Below are 26,559 nucleotides of genomic sequence, written 5' to 3' on the forward strand. Positions count from 1 at the left end.
AAAGAAAAAATTTAAGTAAAAATCTGGGGAAAATTTAAGCTAACATGCTGACATTTGGCAATTCTATAAAATATTAAAATGTGCATACCATATCACTTCTCTAAATCTCCCCTAAAGAAACACTCACCTATGTGCACAAGAAAGAATACATAAAGGTGATGAGCTGTATGCAATTACATGTGATTATATTACATAAAATTGTGACCTTTGTCTTGAAAAAAAAATGATCTCCACTACTGGCTTTGATGAAGCAGGCAGCCCTGTTGGTAGGCCACATGGTAAGAAACTGAAAGCAGCTCTAGCAGCTAAGGACAGCTGACAGTTGACAGTATGAAAGTGAAACCCTCAGTCACAAAAACTCAGCCACAAGAAAATGAATTCTGACAACCACACATGAGCTCGAAAGTGGATTATTTACCAGTCAAGCTTCAGATGATTGCAAGGTGCCAACACCTTGCAATTCTGTGAGACCCTAAGCAGAGAATCCAGCTAAGCCATGCCTGGACTCCTGACCCACAGAAACTATGAGATAATGAATTTGTATTGTCTTAAGCCACTAAGTTTGCGGTAACATTGTTATGCAACATAAGAAAACTAATATAGCACAGATAGCCTATCAATGGTAGACTAGATAAAGAAAATGCAGTACATATACACCATGGAATACTATACAGCCATAAAAAGGAATAAGATCATGTCCTTTGCAGAGACATGGATGAAGCTGGGAACCCATTATTCTTAGCAAACTAACACAGGAACAGAAAACCACACCACATGTTCTCACTTGTAAGTGGGAGCTGAACAATGAGAACACAGGACACAGGGAAGGGAACAACACAGACCAGGGCCTATCAGGGAGGGTGGTGGGGCTGGAGAGCTTTAGGAAAAAGAGCTAATGTGTGCTAGGCTTAATACCTAGGTGATGCGTTGACAGATGCAGGAAACCACCATAGCACACGTTTACCTATGTAACAAACCTACACATTCTGCACATGTACCCTAGAACTTAAAAAATAAAACAAAATAAAAAAGAAGAAGAAAAAAAAGTTAATAATAGAAGTATTCAGCACTGTGCCTGGTACCTAGAAAATGCTTCTTAAAGATGAACCTCTTTCTATTTGGTTAAAATAATTTATAGATTATTTTTAAAAAACAGTTTTTTATTTTTAAAAAAACTAATATAGTAGAGATAAACGAGTATTCAAATATTCAAACACGGATGCACATAAAAAACACAACAAAACACTGTAAACACAAAGAGACAAGTAAAAGACCAGACAAGTGAGATGGCAGAGAGAAAAAACAGAGAAGTAAATAGTTAAGTGATAGATGGTGGCCATTTGAAAAACTAATAGCTGAAGGAGTTAGCTGAGTAGAAGTGAATGGTTTCTGAAGGAAATATGTTAACATTTGGTTTGTATAAAAAATGTTTTAAAAATGTATGATTTAATGTACTTTGCTCACCCAACTCATAACTTGAAGAAATCTCTGTGGATATAACACATTTTCCATATCTAGTAAAGTGAGGTAAGACTGAACTGCATAGAGTCTTAATTGCTGATCTTCTGTTTCATCATCAAAACCTACAAAGAAATTGATACACCATTTTAATTTCCACAAACTTATCTAAGGACTCTGTAATAAAAACATTTAACTTTAAAATGTTTACTTTACAGAATGTAATAGTCTACCAACCTTCTGCTAGTAGTCTCAGAAAGTTATTGGGAATATCAGGATGCATTACATCTCCTCCTACTGAAAACACAGCATTCATTGTCTGAATAAACCATGCATTATCAGGAGCATATGTGTCCACAGTGTTAAGAACAAGTACACTTCCAAATGCTACTTATTAAAATTATCCTTCTGTAGCAACCTTTAAAATAATAACCCCAATTCATCCTAGTATGGCATTTTTACCTTTAACCTCTGCCATAAATTGTTCCATACCCCAGTTTTATGTGAAATAGGTACTCAGTAAAAGCTTATTTAATAAACTTAATAAACTGAGTTTGTCACTTTAGCACCACACTTGCACAAAACAGTCATCCAATAAATAAATGTGAAATAACTGAAAGAAACAAACCAGCTAACTAGATGCAAATAATGGAAAACTATATTCTTCAAAAAAGAATATAATTCACTTCAAAGAAGCTAAATACTGTGGTATGTCTACTTGAACAAATCGTTTAGCATCTGTTCTTTTCTTTTCCTTTTTTTTTTTTTTTTTTTCTTTTTTTGAGACAGAGTCTTGCTCTGTCGCCCAGGCTGAAGTGCAGCAGTGCGATCTTGGCTCACTGTGACCTCTGCCTCCTGGGTTCAATCAATTCTCCTGCCTCAGCCTCCCGAGTAGCTGGGACTACAGGTGTATGCCACCACACCGGCTAATTTTTTTTGTATTTTAGTAGAGACAGGGTTTCACTGTGTTGCCCAGGCTGGTCGTGAACTCCTGAGCTCAGGCAATCCTCCTGCCTCCGCCTCCCAAAGTGCTGGGATTACAGGTGCTCAGCCTCTTTTCTAATCTCTTCCTCATCAGTTCTAAAGTTCTATCATTCTACTGGCCAGAGTTATAGTACTGACTAGGACAAAACTAGACTTAAGTAATTTCCAATATAATTTCATTAACAGTATTCACTCACTCTTTTTTATAATTAAACAGTAACTTTTTTTCACTTTTTTTTTTTTTTTTTTTTTTTTGAGATGGAGTTTCGCTCTTGTTGCCCAGGCTGGAGTGCAATGGTGCTCACTGCAACCCCCGCCTCCCAGGTTCAAGCGATTCTTCTGCCTCAGCCTCCCTAGTAGCTGGGATTACAGGCATGCACCACCATGCCCAGCTAATTTTGTATTTTTAGTAGAGATGGGGTTTCTCCATGTTGGTCAGGCTGGTCTTAAACTCCCAACCTCAGGTGATCCGTCCGCCTCGACCTCCCAAAGTGCTGGGATTACAGGCATGAGCCACCACGCCCGGCCTAAACAGTAATGTTTTTTTAATGAATGGAATATCCTTATGACCTGTAAAGTTCTTCTGACTTTTAAGAAACAAACTTGAAGAAGAGTAACATGTTAATAGAGATCCCAACTACTTAATTGTGACAATTTCCAGCATAAAACAATAAAGGATAAGTTTTAGCATCCTGACCACTCCCACATACCCTCCGCTTTCCCCAAAACACAAGAACTTTTACTCAGAAAAGAAATCAAGATAGAAGTAGAGACGAGGCAGGACTGAAAGAGGAATAAAGAGGATAAAACTTCCTCTATCTTCCTGCTCAAAATACTGACAACATGAATAAAAGAAACCAGCAAAAAAAAAAAAAAAAAAAAAAAAAAGGCCATCTCCTAAGAGGTCTACACAAATCCCTTTTTCTGACAAGAGGCTTGAAAATCAGGAATAAAAAGTATTGCTAGGTCTCTGAACTCAACTTCAGGTGACCATATCTATACCAATCATCTTAAAGTCACCGTGTTACTATTTTAAGACTCATGGTCCAAATAAAAGGATATTTCTCAGCCAGCTCTGCTATTTTGCCAACCAAATTGACGATGACATACTCTTCTTTGCTCTGATGTAAATATTCAAGCATTTTCTGGACAATAACTGTTACATTCTGTGCATTAGTAATTCTGTAAAGAAGTTCCAGAGTCTATTTAAAGAAGAGAAATTAAAAACATTATAAAACTATGCATAACACCAATGAGTACAGTAACATAAAGGTTGATCATACAGTTGATTCTTCTACTTTTATGGAGATCTACTGGGTAGCCAGTTAACAGGTAAGAAATGCAAATTTCAATGAAAAGCTTAAGAAAGGTAAAACTATTGTCAAAAAATGACTTATGATCAATTCCAATGTCTATAAGCTTTCTATTGAGATAATCACAATCTGGCATCTTTACATGACAGAATACTTAGAGACTAAAAAGTTCAAATACAACAGATATATATTTTCTAAAAACATAACAACCCTTAAATATACATTACCTATAGCTATGGGTGTGTATATATGCAAGTGTATGTATGTGTGTATAAATCTAGTCTTGGAAACTATTTCCCATGCTACAGAAGACAGCAGACTATTTTCCAAACAACAGAAGACAGGCAAACAGCTTTTGTTTGGATGGACAAAGGATGGTGGCTCAAATGCTCCAAAGCCTAGCAAAGCCTAGTTCAAAATCTTAGTCATCAAGGAAGAACTGTTTTATAGCTACTTTTTTTTTTTTTTGAGACAGGGTCTTGCTCTGTCACCCAGGCTGGAGTGCAGTGGTACAATCTCAGCTCAATGCAACCTCCACCTCCTGGGCTCAAGCAATCCTCCCACCTCAGCCTTCCAAACAGGTGGGACTATAGGCATGTGCCACCATGCCCAGCTAAGTTTTTCGTATTTTGTAGAGATGGGGTTCGACCATGTTGCCCAGGCTGGTCTTGAACTCCTGGGCTCAAGTGATCCTCCCACCTTGGCCTCCCAAAGTGTTGGGATTACAGGCATGAGCCACTGTGCCTGGCCTGTAGCTTTCCTTCTTTTTTTTTTTTTTTTTTTTCTTGAGATGGAGTCTCGCTCTGTAGCCCAGGCTGGAGTACAGTGGCACAATCTTAGCTTGCCACCAAGACTGGCTAATTTTTGTATTTTTAGTAGAGATGGGGTTTCACCATGTTGGCCAGGCTGGTCTCGAACTCCTGACCTCAGGTGATCCGCCCACCTTGGCCTCCCAAAGTGCTGGGATTACAGGTGTGCCACAGTGTCCAGCTGCTACAGCTGCTTTCTAAGTGCTGAGGAATATACCTCTAGCTGCTTCAAATAAGATGAAGGAAGACCAATACCAGAGTAAGCTCCCATTTGCATGGCTTTCCACAGCTCTAGATTAAGGTTTTGAAAATATAACTCTCAGAAATCAGTAAGTCCAAAGGCAATACTGAGAAAGCATCATTTATTGGTGTTTTAGGATCAGCAATATTAGCTGCAAGATAATTTCCACATATTTGTCAAACTTGCTCAGTATATTTAGGGTTCTAATTTTTCAATCCTTATAGCCAGGACTTCAAGCACAAAGGATAACATATTTTGAAAGATTTTTTTTTCAACGTGAAAGAAAGCTTTATTATCTTAACTTGACCCAAATTATATTATTTATAAAAGTTATATAAATGCAGGCTGATTGTTTTGTAAGAGTTAAAAAGCCGAATATAAGTAAAGCACTAGAAATACATTCAGTTATAAAAAGTTGACATCATTCTTCTAAATGTTATGTGGAATCACAGGAAGAAACATCATTGTAATCATTATTCAAAGTTATATATTAAAGATAACATAAGCGATGTTTGGTCTTAAATGTCAATTTGAATGTGCAGTGTCTATAACAATAGATCAGAGAGAAAGTAAGTATATCTGTAATTAAAACAGGAAAAAATGAGTTAGTTGCAAATACTATATTCTTCAATGAAAGAAGAATGCAGATTAAGGATAAAACAGTTAGACAGTCTTATCAACTAGGCCACCTTTAAGGATCATTTTTCAGGGCAGCTAAAAGGAGCAACAATAAAGCTCTACACATATAACCAAAATGTATGCAATTAATCTAGTCCCAGCACTTTTATTTGTAGAGTTCTCAAATCAAAAGTAACAAATAATTATACATCAGGATTGTTAGGAATACCAATTATTTTACAACTGCCCCTATGTGCTTCTTCTTCTCTGACACAATTGGCACATATCCAGGCTTGCTATGTTTAATACGATTAACTTCCTTTCTCTGACGAGCTTCTTTCATGACGCACTGTTCCTGAATCTGGCTGTAGATAGATTTTGGTAGATGTCGATGACGAGCTGTACGTTTTATATGAGGATGATGCTGAAATTTCTCCTTCAATTTCTAGTTATAATCCTTGGCTGCTTTTTCTCATGATGTAAGCATACCGAATTTTTCAGAAGCATTAGCTTTCCACAGACAAATGTTCATTTCATCAGATTCACACTTAATATACTTGCTATCAGAAGTCCATTTTACACAGATAACATGTTGCATTCACTTTGTGTGATATACCTTCCTGCTTCGACTTTTGTCTGTAGGAAAGATTCAAATAGCTTTACTGAAACTAGCAGACAAAAACTCTTTCCCAGTGGGCGAGTACTCCACGTCAAGCACTGCAGATATATGATCCATATGGAACATTAAAGGAGTGTCCAGTGCACATATATCAAAAGTATGTAAGTTATAATCTTCATTTGCTGCTGTAAAAATGAAAGCTTCCACAGGGTTCCAACAGATTGTATTTGTTCTCATATCTAAGATAACCTTTTCAAAGGAGCAGCTTGCCTCATATCGTACAGTACTATATTCCTGTCAGACGCACAACTTCCCAAGTCTCAATTGGGTTAAATTTAATATTACTTACACTGTCAAATCCCCAGGTCATTGAAGATATAGGATTAGTTCTTTGTTCATCCCAAACGTCTACTTGCTGTCCACATGTGGCAAAAATAGCTTCTTTCCAGTGATGCTCAATCCCAGTATACACTGTCTTTCCTAATGTTGTATGTAATGGCTCTTCCTCATCTCCATAGCCTGGTCCATTCTTTTTCCACTGTTTCACAGTTTTGTCATCACCAACGGTGAAAAAAGAAGTCCCACAAAAGCGAGTACATATTCCTTATACAAAGCCTTCATGTGCTTGTATTGTACGGATACATTTCTGATGAGTCAGGTTCCAAATTCTAACCTCTCCATCACACGCCCCAGAAAGGACAGTAGCCAGGTTCTTTGGACGCTTTGCCAAGGTAACTGACTCCATCTTGGTGACCATCCAGCAAAGCAAGGAATGGTTTTGCAAATACTCATTCCATTTTGGTAGCATTTAAAGCTCTTACATATTCTCGTGGGACCTCAAAAGGATGTAAGGTAGGATCATAGTTTCTTGGAACTCTCTGGAAGTCCAACTTGGGTTCACGGACATAATTGTCCAGATTCCGGCTCGGTATCTTCATCTTCATCTTGGTTCCTCTTCTAGCGGGACTCCATGAGCTCTTTGCTAGGAGTTCTGCCCACTGCTCGACTTCTTTTATAAACTGTTTCAGTTAATGTTTAACGCCACTTAAATCTAAAAATACATAGGCCACCCCATCAACAGCTTTCAACTTATGGAGCTGCTTCAGACATGCTCCCTGTGGACTCCAAATTATGTTATATAGTTTTAGATAACATACATCAAATTTATCTCCTATTCCAAGACCATGAAATATAGCATTTCCAGAACTGCATGGGGTTTAGTGTTACAAACTGTATTGCCAGAGGTCTTTTCTGTTCAGATTTGGTAGCTCCTTCTCACCTTCTCTCTTCCTGTATATAAGAGACGTAATACAACCAGGCAAAAGGGAATCCTACCCCAAGCTACAGATCACCAAACATCCAAGGACCAAAGTTCTCACCGTATTATTTGATAGAGGTTAGAAGTGACAACAGCACTGAGAAGACAGTACTTTAGTGCCTTCTTTGGGCACCAAGGATACTCAGTATCTCCTCAAAGAATTCAAATCACTCATCTCACTGCAGGTAAGGGATCAAACAGATCAACCTTCATAATTTTAAAAGTCGCCTATTTTCCCTTTGACTCTCATTTTTAAGTGCAAGTATAATTATTAAATACAACAATATTACAAACCCCCATCTGTGGTTTTGCTTCCCATGGTTTCAGTTACCCACAGAGTCCAAAAAATATTAAATGGAAAATTCCAGAAATCAATAATTCATAAGTTTTAAATTGCATGCCTTTCTAAGCAGCATGATAAAATCTTGCACCATCCTACTCCATCTGGGACATGAATCATCCCTTTGCACCCACAGTGTATATGCTACCAGCCCATTAGTTATTAAGTAGCCATCTTGGTTATCCGATTGAAAATATATAAATATATATATGGTTCAATACTATCTGTGGTTTCAGGCATCCACTGGGGGTATTAGAACATATTTCCATAAATAAGTGGGGACTACCATATAGCAGTAAGAAAAAAACTGTACCTAAGTCAACTTTGTTCAACTTAGTACTCAACTATACAAAGGAAATGCGTGCTCTGTATCTGTTAAAGTAGAAGCACTGTATAACTATTTGTTACAGTCTCTTGGAGCCTTCTTATTTTTCTAGGATGTCTACACACAGAAATTAGTACGTCTGCAAACTGCCCAGACCCAAGGCATGTAACAATTTTCAGACTACTAAAAATATGAAATAAATAAATATATATATGAAGGCAAATTTTTTTAATGTGTTTCAAAAATCCCTTTTAAAATTTAAAATTTGTAATCTTCAAAAATCATAGTTGTTTAATGCAATAGTGTTCTCTCAATAAACTCTCCTATTCTTAGCTCATTGCTTTTAAGATATTTAGATATTTAGTAAATTCTCTTTTTTTAAGAATGTAATCATATCCTTTTTTTAAGAATGTAATCAAACATGGATGCAGCCGGAAGCCATTATTCTAAGTGAATTAATGCAAAAACAGAAAATCAACTATCACTTGTTCTCACTTATAAGGGGGAGCTAAACAATGGGTACACATGGACATAACGATGAAACAACAGACACTCGGGACTCCAAAAGCAGACAGGGAGGGCAGAAGGGGAAAGGAATGAGTTGAAAAACTACCTGCTTAGTACTATGTTCACTATTTGGGTGATGGGTTCAATAGCCGCCCAAATCTCAGCATTACACAAATGTCCATGTAATAAACCCACACATGTATTCCCTAAATCTAAATTTTTTTTTAAATTCTTTTTAAATCTTTGCTATTTTTATAAATAGAAAATTTTTTACTCTTAACTAGGTCCCATATACCATTTTAAATGAAGATATTGAATGATTTCTTCCATAAGAATCAAAAGAAATATTTATATAGACACCCAAGTAGACACTGAAGCAAATTTACAAAAAGAAAAAGTTGGAAAGAAGTATATTATTATTATAAGTGACATATATGATGATGACATTATTATTAAGCCTTTCCTTCCAAGAAGTTCAAATCATTTTATGAATATCTTCATTAATTCTTTCAATATTTCTATCTGTTTGGTAGGGAATTAGTTAATGTTATAGATATAAAAGAGAATAATGAGAAATCACTAATTAACATCAACTGCATCTTAAAAATTGTACAATAACAGGAGTATATTTTAAATTGTACTAATAGGAAAACCTGGGACCAGAATTCAAGTCTCCTATTGGTACGATGCTCAGACCGAAATTATATTAATGAACCCACACAGATGACTGGACCTAATTCCTTCAACTAATAATTTAAAGACTTTCCTGTGGACACTGACATAGTACTTTTTAGAAAAGTTACTTAAACTTTAGTAAAAATAATTAAATAAGCCGGGTGCAGTGGCTCACACCTGTAATCCCAGCACTTTGGGAGGCCGACACAAGTAGATTACTTGAGGTCAGGATTTCAGGACTGGCCTGGCCAACATGGTAAAACCCCGTTTCTACTAAAAACACAAAAATTAGCCACACGTGGTGGCACACACCTATAATCCCAGCTACTCGGGAGGCTGAGGCACGAGAATCACCTGAACCCGGGATGCGGAGGTTACAGTGAGCTGAGATCGTGCCACTGCACTACAGCCTGGGTGACAAAGTGAGATTCTGTCTCAAAATAGAAAACAAAAAAAGAATTGAATACATCCAAAAGTTAAAATATACACACAAGCATACATACACACTGTCCACCACTTTAATCTCTCTACAGAATACCAACAAAATGTTTAAAAATTTTAACACTTCACATATACTATTCAAAATACCAGTTTACCTCTCTTTTAATAATGGGATCAGGATGATCTAAACATTCAATTATTGTCATCTGGTGTTGAAGAGCCAGAGTAGGATCCTGTTGGATAACATAGGTAAGAGCCTTCAGTCCTAGAAACAAAGACACATTATACAAAGTGAATTGAAAGAAATACACAGCAAATTTCAAAAGCTATCTCTGTAATTTCTGTCAAAAGAACCAATAATCTTACCTAAATATTTTAGATTTATTTTAGGTGACAGAACAAATTTTCCAATGCACTTGGCAGCCTTCTCAAGTAATTCCGATTTAGGATAAATAGAATAAACTGTATGCACACATTCAAACAAAATAGCTAGAGAAAGAAAAATAAAAATGGCAGAAATGGTAAGTATCATGGTAAGGTATAACAAAAGAATGTATTTCTGTAGAACTTGTAATAAAACTAATTGGAAAGTCCATTTTAGTCAGAAATCTTATTTATGGACTTTTCACAGAAACAAACACTACTGTTTTCAGGCTTACAGTTATTAGGATTAGGTTACCACAACACAATTTTTTAAAAATTATATTTACTGGTAATAATTATGCATTTATTAACGTAAAAAGTATTTACTGAACACCTCCTATGTGCCAGGCACGGCTTCGGTACTATGAATATAGCAGTGAACAAAACAGATGGAAGAAAAGACCCTGCCCTCAAGAAGCTCACATTTTAATGGCAACATGAATAATACATTCATTATTCCTATATAAAAAGATATTTCCCACACTCCTTTAATGCTTTAAAATGGTTTATTCTCAAACAGTTTTGACCATTTACATGTCAAAATTGTGTATGTAGTTTATTTCAACATAATCATTTTATAGGATGATCCAATATTTATTTCAAAGATACAGTCACTACTCATACATCTTCAAACTATTCTTTAAAATAACCTCAAAGCGGCCGGGCGCGGTGGCTCAAGCCTGTAATCCCAGCACTTTGGGAGGCCGAGACGGGTGGATCACGAGGTCAGGAGATCGAGACCATCCTGGCTAACACAGTGAAACCCCGTCTCTACTAAAAAATACAAAAAAAACTAGCCGGGCGAGGTGGCGGGCGCCTGTAATCCCAGCTACTCGGGAAGGCTGAGGCAGGAGAATGGCGTGAACCCGGGAGACGGAGCTTGCAGTGAGCCGAGATCTGGCCACTGCACTCCAGCCTGGGCGACAGAGCGAGACTCCGTCTCCAGAAAAAAAAAAAAAAAATAAAAAATAAAAAAAAAAATAAAATAACCTCAAAGCATATAAAATAATCTACTAGACATCTTGACAGCATTCAAATTTGATTTTCTGATACAGTCGAAAGTCTCATCACTATGACAGATGATCAAAGTGAATGATCAAAATGGACACTAAAGTTCTTTTCAAATTATTTGAAAAAGTATGAGACAAGCAGTTGGAGCTTTGCCATGGTAAAGAAAAATCACTGAGAGGCCATTAAGTCCTATATGTTCTATGGAATCACAGTAACAGAAGTGTGACACGGTGAAGGTACAGAATCAACACTTAAAAACTGTTCTAGTACAAGTTGAAGCATATCAAGAGTCCTGATACAATCACTCCTTCTCTATTTCTAAAAGCTTAAAACATAACCAGACATTCTCTTTATGTACAAAATATATTCTGAATATTCAGCTAGCTATGTTTTACACTATGTTGCCTACCAATTAATGCACAAATAAATTTTGTGGAAAAAACCTCTATAAACCTCTTCCTTTTTCTCAAATTTACATGGAAAGAAAAGACAAAAAAAATTTAAAACCTCTTCCGTAACAGAGACAGAAAAAAATAAGAAATCAGAAATATTAATTTTTCTTTAAGAAAAGAACTGCCTTTAAAGGAAAAACTACAGACTAAGTTAGCTGAACCTGAAGAGGCTTTGTATATTAGATGCTATGCTTTAAAATGTCTTTACTCTGTGCTGTGAAAAAAGTTGTCTTTATGATTCATGAACTAGACAAACTAAACAAAGAGGAACTTTGTCAATCGGCTAATAAGATAAGGCAGGAATGGAGAAATTGCCACTAAATCCAGCCTTCAGCCTATTTTTAAATTGCCACTAAATCCAGCTTTCATCCTATTTTTATAGGCCTGTGAACTAAAGAATGATTTTTACATTTTTAAAAGGCTGTAAAAAACAAAACAAAAAACAAAGGAGAATATGCAACAGAAACCTCCATGACCTGCAAAGCCTAAAATATTTACTATCTGGCCCTCTTTTCAGAAAAAGTTTGCTGAATTGTGAACTACCATGACAGTCCTAAGATTTCAAATGATGATATTCCATTTTCCATCATAACTGACACATTTTTCATTATGGCTTCCTACCAATAAGAACTCTCTTGGGATTAAATTGTTTTAATCCCAAGCCTGCCATTACCCATCCAAAATTTAAACATTTATATTTAGATGCTCATAAAGTTTCTGGGATGCCAATATGGGAAAAAAAATAATAGTTCAAAAAGTGCACTTATTATTAGTCTCCTTAGGCATAATTGAGCTGAAAATTAATTTAATGGATTTTAAAATTATTTTCTCACCTAGATCTAAGTCATTTTATTCTCCAACTCTACAAATATCTGTTCATAAGTTCATAATTGAAAGAGCAGTCACTCTGCTGTCTCCTCTCTGTGGTGGTGAAGTAAAATACAACTGAGAATTTCTTTTTTTTTTTTGAGATGTAGTCTGCAACCTCCACCCCCCAGGTTCAAGTGATTCTCCTGCCTTGGCGTCCCAAGTAGCTGGCAGTACAAGCGTGCACCAACATGCCCGGCTAATTTTTGTATTTTTAGTAGAGACAGGGTTCCACCATGTTGGCCAGGCTGGTTTTCAACTCCTGACCTCAAGTGATCTGCTCAACTCAGCCTCCCAATGTGCTGGGATTACAGGCATGAGCCACCATGCCTGGCCACAACTGAGGGTTTCTATACCTAAAAATACAACATGGAACTTGGTTACTCTTCAGTACTCTTGGTTACTCTCTTGGTACTAATTAAAATACTACAAAGTATATATTACTAAATTAAAAATTAATAATGTTCTACCATTCATGACACTGCATTTTCATCATAGATATTTTGGGTTGGATTATGTATGCTCAAACAAAATGTGAAGTTCTTCTGACACCTTATCCCTCAGAATAGTTTACTCTCACCTTAAGTAAGTTAAATAAGTATCTACTGACATTATTCTGGCAGGAGAGGGGGGGTATCACCCAATGGGAATGGAATCCAGGCTCTCTACTCTGTCTCCTTTGATACCTGGGGATGGAAAGGCTCCTGGTTATTGCTGGAGGAAGTATCAACCGATTCTGCCCTGCCTGGGAGAGAGAGGGGTACCTCATTACTGCTCTCCTTGTGGCCTCCAGTGATACTATGAGGGAGAGGCCTCATTATTGCTCATCAGGGAGGGAAGTTCTGACTGTCCACCAGGCTTTCTCTAACACCCACACCTCCGAACCCTGGCCGCAAAGAGGGAAAAAGTACCTCATTACTCCCTACTCCCAGATGGGAAAAATCCAGACTTCCCAAGTCACCTCCACAGACAGTGTAAGGAAGGGGCCTTCCTTATCACCTGGCATCAGTGAAATTCCAGCTTCCTCTTGGGCTTCTGTCACCACTCTAGTGGGGGGTCAGGGAGGGTGTGTTGGGGCACCTCATTATACCTGGTGAGGATGGACATCTTGGTTTTTCACTCAGTCTTTGCTGGAGGGGATGGCTCCACAGTTTTCTCCTGTGCTTGGATGGAATAGAGGGGTCATCGTCTAAAAGTTTTCTACCTTGCTAATTTCCCTTTTCTTCTTGGTCCTTTGGTGAGAGAGGGCAGGCTTTTCTTGGGGTGCTTTTGTCTGTGTCTGTTGGCATTTCCAGACTGCTGGCTCTTCAGTACCCAGTCTGGGGTACCTGAGGCAAAAAGAAAACCCAGGGTACGCACCACCATGTCTGTTTCTTTCCTCGTATCCTGACGTCTCTAACCAGCCTGACTTGTTCTTGAGTCTGATGTTTCTTATACACAGTATCCAAGGGTTTTAGGTGAAGTTAGTGAGAGAAAAAAAAAACGGAAAAGTACTTCTATCTACATACTTTTGATGGTCTTTGTCCCCTGTACTCCATTTTATATAATTCTCTCAATTTACTAATTTACTAAAAATGACATTCTCATGTTATCAGTACCCTACCCAAAAATCTTCCATACCTCCAGATTTACAAATCCAGCTGTTGTGAGAGGTCCTCCACAATACAGCCTTTCCACTGCTCCCCACCATAAATTATCCTTTCTGACTGGTGAGACATTGTTTCTGAAACTGTTTTTGAATAGCCCCATGTCTACACCTTCTCTCAAGTTCCCTCCACCTAAAAGCCCCTTCAACCTCCCTTCTGCCTAGCTAAATCTTATCTACCTTTCAGGGTCCTATCAGGTCAATAAATCCCTATCTGTGCCCTCAGGTCCTTAATGATCTCTACTTCCCAGGAACTCCTACAATACTTATTTCCCTGAACTATCCCTTCACATTCTGCCTTACACTGTTGTTAAGCTTTCCAGAACAAGTTATCTTTCCACTATATTGTAAATTTCTTAAAGACAAAGGTTACATATTATACTTCTTCATATCCTATACACCACTTTATACAATGCCTAGCACATAGCAGATATTCAACAAATGTCTTTAATGTAATTTCTTGATTAGACACTAAATTGTAATACAGCTTCCATAAAAATATGATATAGAAAGTATTAATACTGAAACCCACTTAGATAACTGATAAAGTAAATAACTTTTTCTTCCTTTAATTCAATTAAAGCACATTACTCATTAACACAGTGCCAGCTACTGAGATATGCTGGTTAATAAGAGAGACACAGTCCCTGCCCTTATAAAGTTTACAGTTAAAATTAACATTCTTAAGGGGTAAAATATCTGTATCAGGATTGCTAGCGAATACTCTACCACTGATATAATCAATATAAGTTGTAAGCTCTATCAATACAGACACAGGGAAAAGCATAACAATGAAAAGCTAAACAAAGGAAATGAAACAACAGGAACTATAAGGTTTCTCTGGCGAGGTGAAACACTGGATCAAGAGCCTGCAAAGAAACAAACTGTTGGTGTTGGTTTAAGCAATCTTTTTTTCTTTTGAGACGGACTCTCACTCTGTAGCACAGGCTAGAGTGCAACGGCACGATCTCGGCTTACTGCAACCTCTGCCTCTCGGTCCCGGTTCAAGCAATTCTCCTGCCTCAGCCTCCCGAGTAGCTGGGATTACAGGAACGCGCCACCATGCCCAGCTAATGTTTGTACTTTTAGTTGAGATGGGGTTTCACCATATTGGCCAGGCTGGTCGTGAACTCCTGACCTCGTGATCTGCCCACCTCAGCCTCCCAAAGTGCTGGGATTACAGGCGTGAGCCACCGTGCCTGGCCAAGCAATCTTAATAAAACGGTTGTACTGGAAAATATTAAAAAATATTTCCTCAGGTATACAGTATTCTCCAAATCAAAAGGAACAGGTAACTTTACAGTGGTTATCCCCAGGAAAGGGAACTGGGTGGTGGGTGATAAGGGTGGAAAGGACACTTACTGTTCATTGTACACCCTTTTGTACCTTTTGAATTTTGACCCATGTGCATATATTACCTATTCAAAAAAAAAAAAAATTAAAGCTGAAATGTCATTAAAAAAAAAAAAAAAACTTTCTGCAAGGAAAAAAACAAGATTTTTAACTGAATTTTAAGCAGAATTTCTTGAAAGACTTTCAAACCCTTATCCTGGACACTGGTTATATCACAAACAAAACATTTTAACTTACTTTAACTTACTGGAAAAATTCTGACACTTTCCTAGATCTTCTCTCAGAAAATCACCTGCTTCAGTAAGGGTCATCCATATCTGTGGCCCCTTATTCTCACTGCATAGCAGAAACCTATATAATATCTACTGTTTATTACACTATATACTCATAAGGACAAGGCCTGTGTCTACCTTCGTCTTCCCTTTACCTCCCACACTTAACATGGAGAAATACATAAGTCAATCAACTCTTTCCTCAATCCACACCTAGTTTAAAACACAATCAAGTTTTTGTTTCACAGGCACACTATAAATGCTGGCTGAACAAATTAATAAGGCATCCTTATTACCTTAATTACCATTCATACATGCAAAACATAAATCTATCCTTCAAAGTTTACCACCCCAAGTCACTACCATGTGCATTATTTTTCTTGTATTAATCTCATACACACAATCCTTTTTCCTTATTTGTACTGCATCTTTGTCAAGCACTTTTTATTTCAGTTAAACCAGTTCAATTTCTGTCCTCTGGTCTAACCTACGCTTCTACAACCATTGTTCTTAAAGGTCCACAGGTTACCCTTATCTCAAAGAAAAAGTAATGCTCTTCATCTCCTACTTCATGATATTTTACCAGATTAAGAAATGACTTCTCATTTGAGTTACATCTCTCAGTGCCTCTTCTACTGCTGTCCTCCAGAGCATGCAAAATTCAAACTGTTCTACCTTTTAAATAGCTCCAAGTATCTCAATTTCCTCACTGAGCTTTCTCAGGCTGATCAAAAAGAATAGCCCCTCCCTCTGGCTGTTAAAATTGGAAGTTTTTTTGGCTACTTTCTCAGTTTTCTACCCCTTTCCCCCAAGTTACTCTTGTCTCCTATTACTAATTTTTAGATTGTATGTAACAATTTATTGTCTCTTCATAAAATAGTAAACTATTATTCTACATCTATATATTCCTGTCTACATCCTATTCATCCTTCAGATATCTTCTTAAGTATTACTTTCTCAGGACAACCTTCTTTATTCTTCCCCTCAAGACTAGCTGCTATATTCTCCCACCACGCCCTGCAATTCTCTTTTGTAACATTAACAAAAGCCCCATGATAATGTTTTATTCACTGCTGTATTCTAAGTACCTTGCATAAGGCCTGACAACAGAAATTTAATAAAATATCTGACAACTAGCTGATTGATTTATTTAAGAACTGTCTTCGAATATTGTGAATTTTTACCAAATATGGAACAAATCTATGGAGTTATCTTCACAGTCAATTAGATAATTGAAAAAAAATCAATTAAAAAAATGGATACTTGATATGTGTTTTCAATAGAGACAATTATAATAATAAACTTAGGTCAACATTTAGAACATGCCATGAGTTCAAATTACTCTTATCTATCAGTAGTTAAATGCTTACCTTGAAAAAATAATAATCCACAGAACTATCTTAAAATAAGTGTATAAAGTTCTATTGGAATTTATAGCATTCTAACACAGATTTAACTGTAATACTAAAAAACATTATTAGTCATTAGAGGAACATTTACATATATTACCTACCATATGTGACATTGTGATTTAACTCGGCTCTTCGTAAGGATTCATCAAGAACATCATACATTAATTCACTTGTCCTGTTTAAAAGATATTTTATTTGCAGTAGAATTACAGTATTCTAACCCAATAAAACAGTTTTTCAAACTTCTCTTTAAAACTGAGGCTCTACAGAAGAGAAGTGAAAGAAATTCATTTTATGATGAAGTTACGGAAATTTCACTTCTTAAAAGGTTTTTCAGGAGCTGAACTTCCTACTTTATCAAAGTTGACTAGTTAACCAATGAGATATATACATCAATCAACTCTTTCCTCACTATGCCTAGTTTACAAACCAAGTTTTTATTTGGTTGAACACAGTATATTTTATAATTTTCTTTCAACAGAATATTTCTAAATTACTATAGTAACACTTCATATATTCATATTATTTCAGATAGTATATTAACTGTATTTTAACCAGATACTGTTAAAAAAATTTTCAAATACTAGTCTTTCCTTGAGCAGCAACTAGGCTCTTCAGAAAGAAAATTTTTACTTACATTTACATTAATATAAAAAAAGATATTTTGTGGAACGAATAGGTTTGGACCATTCATATGTCTTTATGGTCACCGATTACAGTAACAATAACTGTGATGAGGAAGATACTGTGCAAAAAAAAAAAAAAAAGTGCACTCTGCCTCCATGCTTGTTAGAGAAATGTCCTCTCCAAGAGGCCAACGTGAAAAACTATAGCTTCTCAGCTGGTATTTTGTATGTTTTATTAATTCAAAAAGCACTAACAGAAAAAAAAAACACCAGCAACATAGGATACATACAGTGGTCTTGCAGAGAAACAGTGCCATAAAATAAATGAAAATATCAAAATAATTTGGGACTATATAAATTAATTACATCTTTCAGAAAATGTCTTTTTTTCCAAATATACAGCTGGAAAGTTCAATGCTAAGTGCACATACTTTCATTCTGTCTTGACTGAAGTATAAATATCCAATAATTAGGAATCCAGAACCACATTCTAAAATCCTTCGTTTTATTGCATAAGCATTTCTTCCTCAGAAGATAACCATACAGCAGACATTACCAATCCTTCCCCGTCCCCCCCAAAAATATTTGGTAATATTATACCTACATTATAGTCTAGTTCCTCAATTTTAAAAGCCAATGTCTGGCATGAGTCTTAACCACATGAAATAAAGAAACATTTGTGAATAAGATCAAGATAAATCTTAATAATCTAAGAAGCACAAAGCTACAAAACACAAGAAAATATTCGAATAGATATAAAAGACCATAAATACAACAGATTTTTCCAGTAAAAGGGTTTTTTCAATTAAATACTTTAGAAACAGTTATAACTTAAATTTTTACTTTGCTACATTGAGCTAATAATGTCTGACAAAACATTAGATTTACGTTAAAATAAAATCTCATTAGAGTTGAGACAGAAAAGGAGAAAACATTCTAATGTTCCATAACATTATAAGAAAGTTCCACTCTATTCATGACTGAGCCTAATTACTAGTCACCTGAGGGCTGTGAAAGTAAAGACTAGCTTGCTTATCTTTGTATATATTATTAAACAAATTTATCCACAAAGGCAAGAAAAAGGAAGATAGTGAGTTAATGAATTTAATAAATTCACTAAATGCCTCCCAAGTTACTTCCTGATAACAATGGATGGCAGTAAGTCTTTTTAGACCAATAAGATCTGATACATTCATATAAAATTCATGATTTTAAAACATAATTCCAGTAACTCCAACTAGAGCTCCACGTTAGGATAGGCTGGCATGATACAAAATAAAATATAATTCAGACAATCATTTCTAATGTGTGTGTATGCTCCATCACCTTACATTTTCACTGCAGGTTTCAATCAGGGGTTGAGATTCACAAACACAGAAAAAAGTAACACTGTAATACCAAGAGTGATGTAGCCCAATGAGTGCTAGTCAGGAGCTCACAGGCAAATGGATTCTGACATTAAGTTGATTTCTAGGAGCAAAAGCCTGGAGAACGGTCCCTTTGTAAAGCTAGGGTAAAGAATTACAATACAAAGGTACCCTACTATATAAAAGGGAACAATATTCATAAAATCAGAACACTGATAAGCAAATATTTTCTTAAGACAGAAACATATCAGGAACTCCAGCCAAGGTCCTTGCTCTCAAGGGAACTAAAATCTCAAGGGACTTGCTCTCAAGCAAGTTGGAAATAGGTTTTTAAAATAAAAATAATATGTATGTGCACATGCAAATGCATACACACGTGCACACACACACAGAGAATCAGAATGATAGAACAAATGCAAATAAATTGATGAATCTAGGTGCAGGATATAAGGGAGCTCCCTGTACTGTCCTTGGAAATATGGAAGTGTCTAAGTTTGAAAAAGTATGGCAAAATTGAGGCAGGGGAGGTGGCTCATGCCTGTAATCCCAGCACTTTGGGAGGCTGAGGAGGGCAGATCATCTGAGGTCAGGAGCTCGAGACCAGCCTGGCCAACATGGTGATGCCCATTTCTACTAAAAATACAAAAATCAGCCGGGTATGGTGGCGTGCGCCTGTAATCCCAGCTACTTGGGAAACTGAGATGGGAAAATCTCTTGAATCCAGGAGGCGGAGGTTGCAGTGAGCCAAGGTCACACCACTACACTCCGGCCTGGGCAACAGAGCAAGACATAGTCTCAAAAAAAAAAAAAAAAAAGGCAAAATTGAAAGTATATATATATATATATATATATATAGTTGGAAAGATACACATGAAAAGTTTAAGTTATTCGCTAAAAGAATAATTCAGATAAATGAATTAAAAAGGTGAAGCACTCACACCCAGCTAGAGTAAGGGTTGGCAAACTACAGCCCGCAGGCCTAATCTGGCCAGATGCCCGGTTTTGTATGGCTTCAAGCTAAGAAGAGATTTTACATTTTGAAATAGTTGGAAAAAAAAATTAAAAGAATATTTTATGATGTGCTGATCTAAGATTCAAGTTTTAATGTCCATAAAAAGGGTTTTTTTTTTGCAATACAGCCTTCTTCATTCATTTATTTTCTATCTGTAGCTGCTTTCATGCTATAATAGCAGAGTCGAATAGATGCAAAAAAACAACATATGGCCCACAAAGCCTAAAATATTTATTTATTATTATTTTGAGATAGTCTCACTCTGTCACCCAGGCTGGAGTGCAGTGGCACGATCTCAGCTCACTGCAAAGTCCACCTCCTGGGTTCAAGTGATTCTCCTGCCTCAGCCTCCTGAGTAGCTAGGACTACAGGTACGTGCCACTATGTCCAACTAATTTTTGTATTTTTAGTAGAGACAGGGTTTCACCATGTTGGGCAGGCTGGTCTCAAACTTCTGACCTTGTGATCCGCCCGCCTCAGCCTCCCAAAGTGCTGGGATTACAGACGTGAGCCACCACGCCCGGCCGCCTAAAATATTTATCTGGCCCTTTGCAGAGAAAGTTTCCCAACCCTTGAACAAGAACAATTACGAAAGCTTCACAGAGGAGATGGCACTTCATGGGTACCTTTCATGATAGGTAAAATTAGGATAAAGAGAGAGCCAGGATTATCCCAGCAACCTGAAAGCATTTATGTGGTTCTTACAATGGCCTATTTTATCACTACTAAGCCAATTAAACATTGGAAGAATCTGGTATATCATTAAACCTCTAGGTTACTAAAGTCTAAGCTTATCATCTGGTATGGGGTCATTAAGCAAACTTACTGGGAATAGTTTACCTTTGATCATCTTTTCCTAGAAGTCCTAGTATTCTCAAGAGCTGAATTTGTAACCATGGTGCTGGGACACTGTGGTAATTGAAATCTACTGGGAGTTTTCCTCCAACTACTTGCTTCAAAATGGTTACAAAACTCCCAGTCAAGTCTTTATATCCAGACGAATTCTCCTACATCCCCCCGCAAAAAAAACTTTCTGTTAATAATAACATCTTATTAAACAGAAATAGACCTAGTTGAAATGTCATATAGAACCTAACTTAACACATGCTTAAGTTTATGTTCACATTTAATGAAACCGTGCCCTAATATGTATAGTATCTTCCATGATAAAATTCCTCTGGCTAACCAACCCAAAGCTGAATCATCCCAGAAAAGCTTCCACCACTCCCTACTTTTTCCCACATACAGTTTAATCACATTTCAAAATTCTTATAGTTACATCTTAGGTAGAATCCTTAACAGCCAATACCAGCAATTAAAACAAAAAGTGAAAAGAACTGGCATACAGCAAAAGGACAGTAATACCTCTGCTTTGGATGAAAATCAAGGCCTGTTTGCAATCTCTGAACTCTGTTTCCAAAAGACTTCACATGTAAATGAGTTAAATTCATTCTGGGGCCAAGCACAGTGGCTCACACCTGTAATCCCAGCACTTCTGGAGGACGAGGTCGGTGGATCACCTGAGGTTGGGAGTTTGAAACCAGCCTGACCAACATGGAGAAATCCTCTCTACTAAAAATACAAAATTAGCCAGGCGTGGTGGTACATGCCTCTAATCCCAGCTACTCGGGAGGCTGAGGCAGGAGAACTGCTTGAACCCTGGAGCTGGAGGTTGCGGTAAGCCAAGATGATGCCACTGCACTCCAGCCTGGGCAACAAGAGCAAAACTCCATCCAAAAAAAAAAAAAAAATTTTGTTCTGGGTAGAAGAGCACAGCCAAGACTACTTAAACATTAAAAGTCCCCAAAATCGGCCGGACACAGTGGCTCACACCTGGAATCCCAGCACTCTAGGAGGCCGAGGCCAGCAGATCACCTGAGGTCGGGAGTTCGAGACCAGCCTGACCAACATGGTGAAACCCTGACTCTCCCAAAAATACAAAATTAGCCGGGCGTGGTGGCACATGCCTGTAATCCCAGCTACTCGGGAGGCTGAGGCAGGAGAATCGCTTGAACCCGGGAGGTGGAGGTTGTGGTAAGCTGAGATCGTGCCATTGCACTCCAGCCTGGGCAACAAAAGTGAAACTCCATCTCAAAAAAAAAAAAAAAGTCCCCAAAATCAGTGTGCCTGCCAATTAAAAATTAATTAGCCACATTGTACCTAAAAATATTTGTTTCTGAAGGAGTGTGCCTTGATTATCTATCTGAGTAATCTCTTGGACTGGGGAAATTAGATCCACACTCCTTAAAAGGAACATTAGATTCTTTATTCTAATTTGTATTATGTATCAAGGGAAAAATTTTGGAAGGGAAATAAAGCTCTTTCAAATTTTAGTAAATGTTAGGGAAAAAATAAAATTTAATATTGAACATCTATTTAAACTGTACTGTTTGAGAACACAATACATAAGAAACAATATAACTTTAAATGAGTTCAATAGCATATTCTATTTTGTTATAGTAGGTGCCATGAAATCTGTTACAAGTATGTATATTTGAACACAAATGGTTTCAGGCAATACACTAAGGATGAATTAGTATAAACCCATCATCGCCATTTAGAAATCTGTTTTACCATAACATTCAACCCTCTTTCCTCGTATGACACAGTATCAATATATGGCGTCAACACTACAATCTATAGCTTGCACAACCCCACTGGTTCCCCTCATTTCTATAAAATGGTATGCATCCCATGAAGCTATATAAAAGAGAATTACTGCTTGAAAAACACAAATCTGAAAACTTAAGACAACTTCCATTGCTACCATTTTTCCACACCTGTTTAGTGACATCAAAAAATTTTAGGCATTAAAAAAAAAAAAATTCCATAATGTGCCTACAACTCACGCTCTCAACAACTTGCAAAATTACTAAATCAAAGGTCAATAATAAAATTATAAAACATTAACTAAGCATTTTACCAAAATATCTGTTTCTTTTTAATCCCGTAATTGTATTTTTCTAATGGTAACTACTCAGTACTTGCTAAAATTTCCAACTTACCTTAATCATTCTAAGATATATATGCAAGGAGGCAGCCATGACCCCAACATCTCTGTCACAAAGTGCTTTCCGAAACTTAATATGAATATGTTGTACTTGATTAGGAGCAATGAGATGGAATTTGTATAATGCCAGAACAGCTTTTCTTCGTATAATCTCCCTGAAGACAAAAAATGAAATTTAAACAAGACAATCTGAATTTTCGAGTATTTACTTTGAAAGATTATGGGCCAGATGATTTCAAAATACTGGCTCATTGCCTTAATTTACAAAGAAAGAGATAATTATACATTGGTTATTAATTTATTTATTCTAATATACCAAATTATAAAAAGTAGTTACCTCTAGGAAGTAAAGTCTCAAAACTTTAACTGCCCATGTTATATATTTATATAGTTAGAGAATTTTTTTTGTAACAAGCATATATTACTTTGAGATTTAAAAAAAACAAGAAAAACAAAGTTCTTAATTCTCTAATTCCATCTTTAAAAGACGTATCTCTAAAAATTGAAAAAAAAAGTCAACAGTAAGTTTAAGTAATAGGTAATTTCAGCTAGTAATATTAAAGTCTTTTTATTAATATGAAAAATCTTTGGCCTGTAATGCCAGCACTTTGGGAGGCTGAGGTAGGTGGATCACTTGAGGCCAGGAGTTCAAAACCAGCCTGGCCAACATGGCGAAACCCTGTCTCTACTAAAAATACAAAAATTAGCCAGATATGGTGGTGCACACCTATAGTCCCAGTTACTTGGGTGGCTGAGGTACAAGAATCACTTGAACCTGGGAGGCAGAAGTTGCAGTGAGCCAAGGTTGTGCCATTGCACTCCAACCTGGGTGACAGAGTGAGACTCTGTCTCAAAAAAAAAAAGAAAAAAGAAAAAAAGGAAAGAAAAGAAAAAAAACTCATTAACATTCTTACTCTAAAATAGTAGCTTTCTTTGCTTCTTTTTTTTAATATATCTATCACTGGATAGCAGACTCCAAATACTTTGGAGGACAGAGGGGAGGAATACAAGGACACACATGGAATAAAAAGATGTTACTCCTCTCCTTGCCCTGTTCATCTGTTTCAAAACCTCATGATAATAAAGAAGAAAAGTATATACTAGTCTTGCACTTCATCTGTAGCAGATAACGTCTAGCACACAGAAACAAAAATAAAGAAATGCCATCCTATGTTCATGATGTAGTTTCCAAGGAAGCTTCTTCCTTGTTATTCTCTCTGTCTATATCTACATATCTCTTTTTGCAGACTATGCTGGCAGTGCTCAGAAGAGCAGCAAACATCACAAAAGTGAAGTATTTACTTTTAGGGTTCCTTAACAGATATTTCTGTCATAGAATCTCAAGACTGAGATTATTCAATGCAATCCTTTGTGTTCCACTCAAGAACACCTTTTATAAGATTCTTAGTAAGTGGTCATACAAATTCCATTAATAAACAACTCTTATCTTCCTAGGCAAGCTACGCCATAATGGAAAACTCTTTTCACAAAAAAAAGAAAAAAGAAAAAAGAAAAGCAGATTAACAACAGATTTACTGTTAGTATTAATACTGTGGTGAATGCAAGCCACATCGCAGTGTATTGCCATTGCATGATAACTGATATTAATTCTAGGGGAGAATATCTAAATGAGGTGAGGGAAAAAAAAAAAAACAACTCTGAATAGGCCCAGGAATTCATAAGCCTGGCCTCAAGTGGTGGTACTAACATAAGACGAGAGACCTAGATTCAGGCTCTGGGGTTGGTATGATGAAATACGGCCAGGGATTCAAAAGTTGAATTCAAGCCTTGTTTCACATATTCTTTGTGACATCTACTGGTTTACCTATAGCTCTGCCCCATATTCTTCAGCTCTTTACTCCAGAGCATGGGGCTGAGTACGGCCGTAACTGCAGAACCAGAGTTTCACAAAGTCTAAACTCTAGCCCTCTAGCCAGGACTTGAAATTAGACTAAATACAAAGCAATAAAGAAAAAATTGAAAAGGGCCCTTTCAATTCTCAGAAAGATTTCATACAACTGGTCAGTAAGTAGGGTTACCACAAAAGTAGTGGTGAGAAAAAGTTAAGCAAAAATATGCTGCTGGTATAATCAGATCACCTTATAAATCTTTAAAAAGTGAATACTTCCAATAATTAATTGTCCATAATCATCCTCTGTTCTAAACACAGATATGACATACAATATATAGAAAGTCTGAAAGACCTATGAAGTTATTCTGTAATTCTTGGTAAAAGCTATCATTTTGGCTGGAAGATTCATGATCCAATATTTCTTAAAGAATACAAGGCCGGGCGCGGTGGCTCAAGCCTGTAATCCCAGCACTTTGGGAGGCCGAGACGGGCGGATCACGAGGTCAGGAGATCGAGACCATCCTGGCTAACACAGTGAAACCCCGTCTCTACTAAAAATACAAAAAAAACTAGCCGGGCGTGGTGGCGGGTGCCTGTAGTCCCAGCTACTCGGGAGGCTGAGGCCGGAGAATGGCGTAAACCCGGGAGGCGGAGCTTGCAGTGAGCTGAGATCCGGCCACTGCACTCCAGCCTGGGCGGCAGAGCGAGACTCCGTCTCAAAAAAAAAAAAAAAAAAAAAAGAATACAAGCTGGCCGGGCGTGGTGGCTCACGCCTGTAATCCCAGCACTTTGGGAGGCCAAGGCAGGTGGATCACGAGGTCAGGAGTTCGAGACCAGCTTGGCCAATATGGTGAAACCCTGTCTCTACTAAAACTACAAAAATTAGCCAGGCATAGGGGTGGGCACCTGTAGTTCCAACTACTCAGGAGGCTGAGGCAGAAGAATCGCTTGAACCCAGGAGGCGGAGGTTGCAGTGAGCCAAGATCACGCCACTGCACTCCAGCCTGGGCAACAAGCAAGACTCCATCTCAAAGAAAAAAAAAGAATACAAGCTATAAGACAACATTTTGCAATCTTAGAACATTAAAAATACTGATTTAAAGTATATAAAATAAATGTTGTATGAGTAACAAAAAAATCTTTATCAAGAATATGTAACTGACATACCATAATCACAATGATTGCAAACCTTTTCCAACTTTAAAAATTATGAGCCAGGCACAGTGACTCACACCTGTAATCTCAGCACTTTGGGAGGTCAAGGCGGGTGGATCACGAGGTCAGGAGTTCAAGACCAGCCTGGCCAAGATGGTGAAACCCTGTCTCCACTAAAAATACAAAAAATTAGCTGGGCATGGTGGCGTGTTCCTGTAATTCCAGCTACTTGGGAGGCTGAGGCAGAGAACTGCTTGAACCTGGGAGGTGGAGGTTGCAGTGAGCCAAGATCCCTCTACTGCACTGCAGCCTGGGCAACAGATGAGACTCCGTATCAAAAAATTAATTAATTAATTAATTAATTAAAATTATTACATAAAGGAGCTTGGTCAAAAACAAAATATTAATAATTCAAATACAGTGAACAAGTAAGTTCAAACTGATAAGGAGACTG

At 37.1% G+C, this 26,559-nt stretch overlaps 1 protein-coding gene and 1 pseudogene across 1 annotated transcript in view; both read right to left on the bottom strand.

The window, feature by feature from the left end:
* The window catches only part of LOC105490420 (adaptor related protein complex 4 subunit epsilon 1), a 90,420-nt gene that overhangs the window by 50,578 nt on the left and 13,283 nt on the right, over positions 1-26,559 (bottom strand). The window contains exons 6-13 of the mRNA XM_011756024.3: positions 23,094-23,253; positions 20,929-21,095; positions 17,185-17,258; positions 10,015-10,137; positions 9,804-9,913; positions 3,505-3,644; positions 1,696-1,808; positions 1,465-1,583 (exon numbers count right to left, since the gene is read on the bottom strand). Of these exons, the coding sequence (XP_011754326.2) occupies positions 1,465-1,583; positions 1,696-1,808; positions 3,505-3,644; positions 9,804-9,913; positions 10,015-10,137; positions 17,185-17,258; positions 20,929-21,095; positions 23,094-23,253 (1,006 nt within the window). The remainder of the gene's footprint in view (positions 1-1,464; positions 1,584-1,695; positions 1,809-3,504; positions 3,645-9,803; positions 9,914-10,014; positions 10,138-17,184; positions 17,259-20,928; positions 21,096-23,093; positions 23,254-26,559) is intronic.
* On the bottom strand, positions 3,652-9,796 carry LOC139355433 (DDB1- and CUL4-associated factor 13 pseudogene; annotated as a pseudogene).

This window comes from Macaca nemestrina, chromosome 7, assembly GCF_043159975.1.
Source record: "Macaca nemestrina isolate mMacNem1 chromosome 7, mMacNem.hap1, whole genome shotgun sequence".
In the NCBI taxonomy this organism is placed as follows: domain Eukaryota; kingdom Metazoa; phylum Chordata; class Mammalia; order Primates; family Cercopithecidae; genus Macaca; species Macaca nemestrina.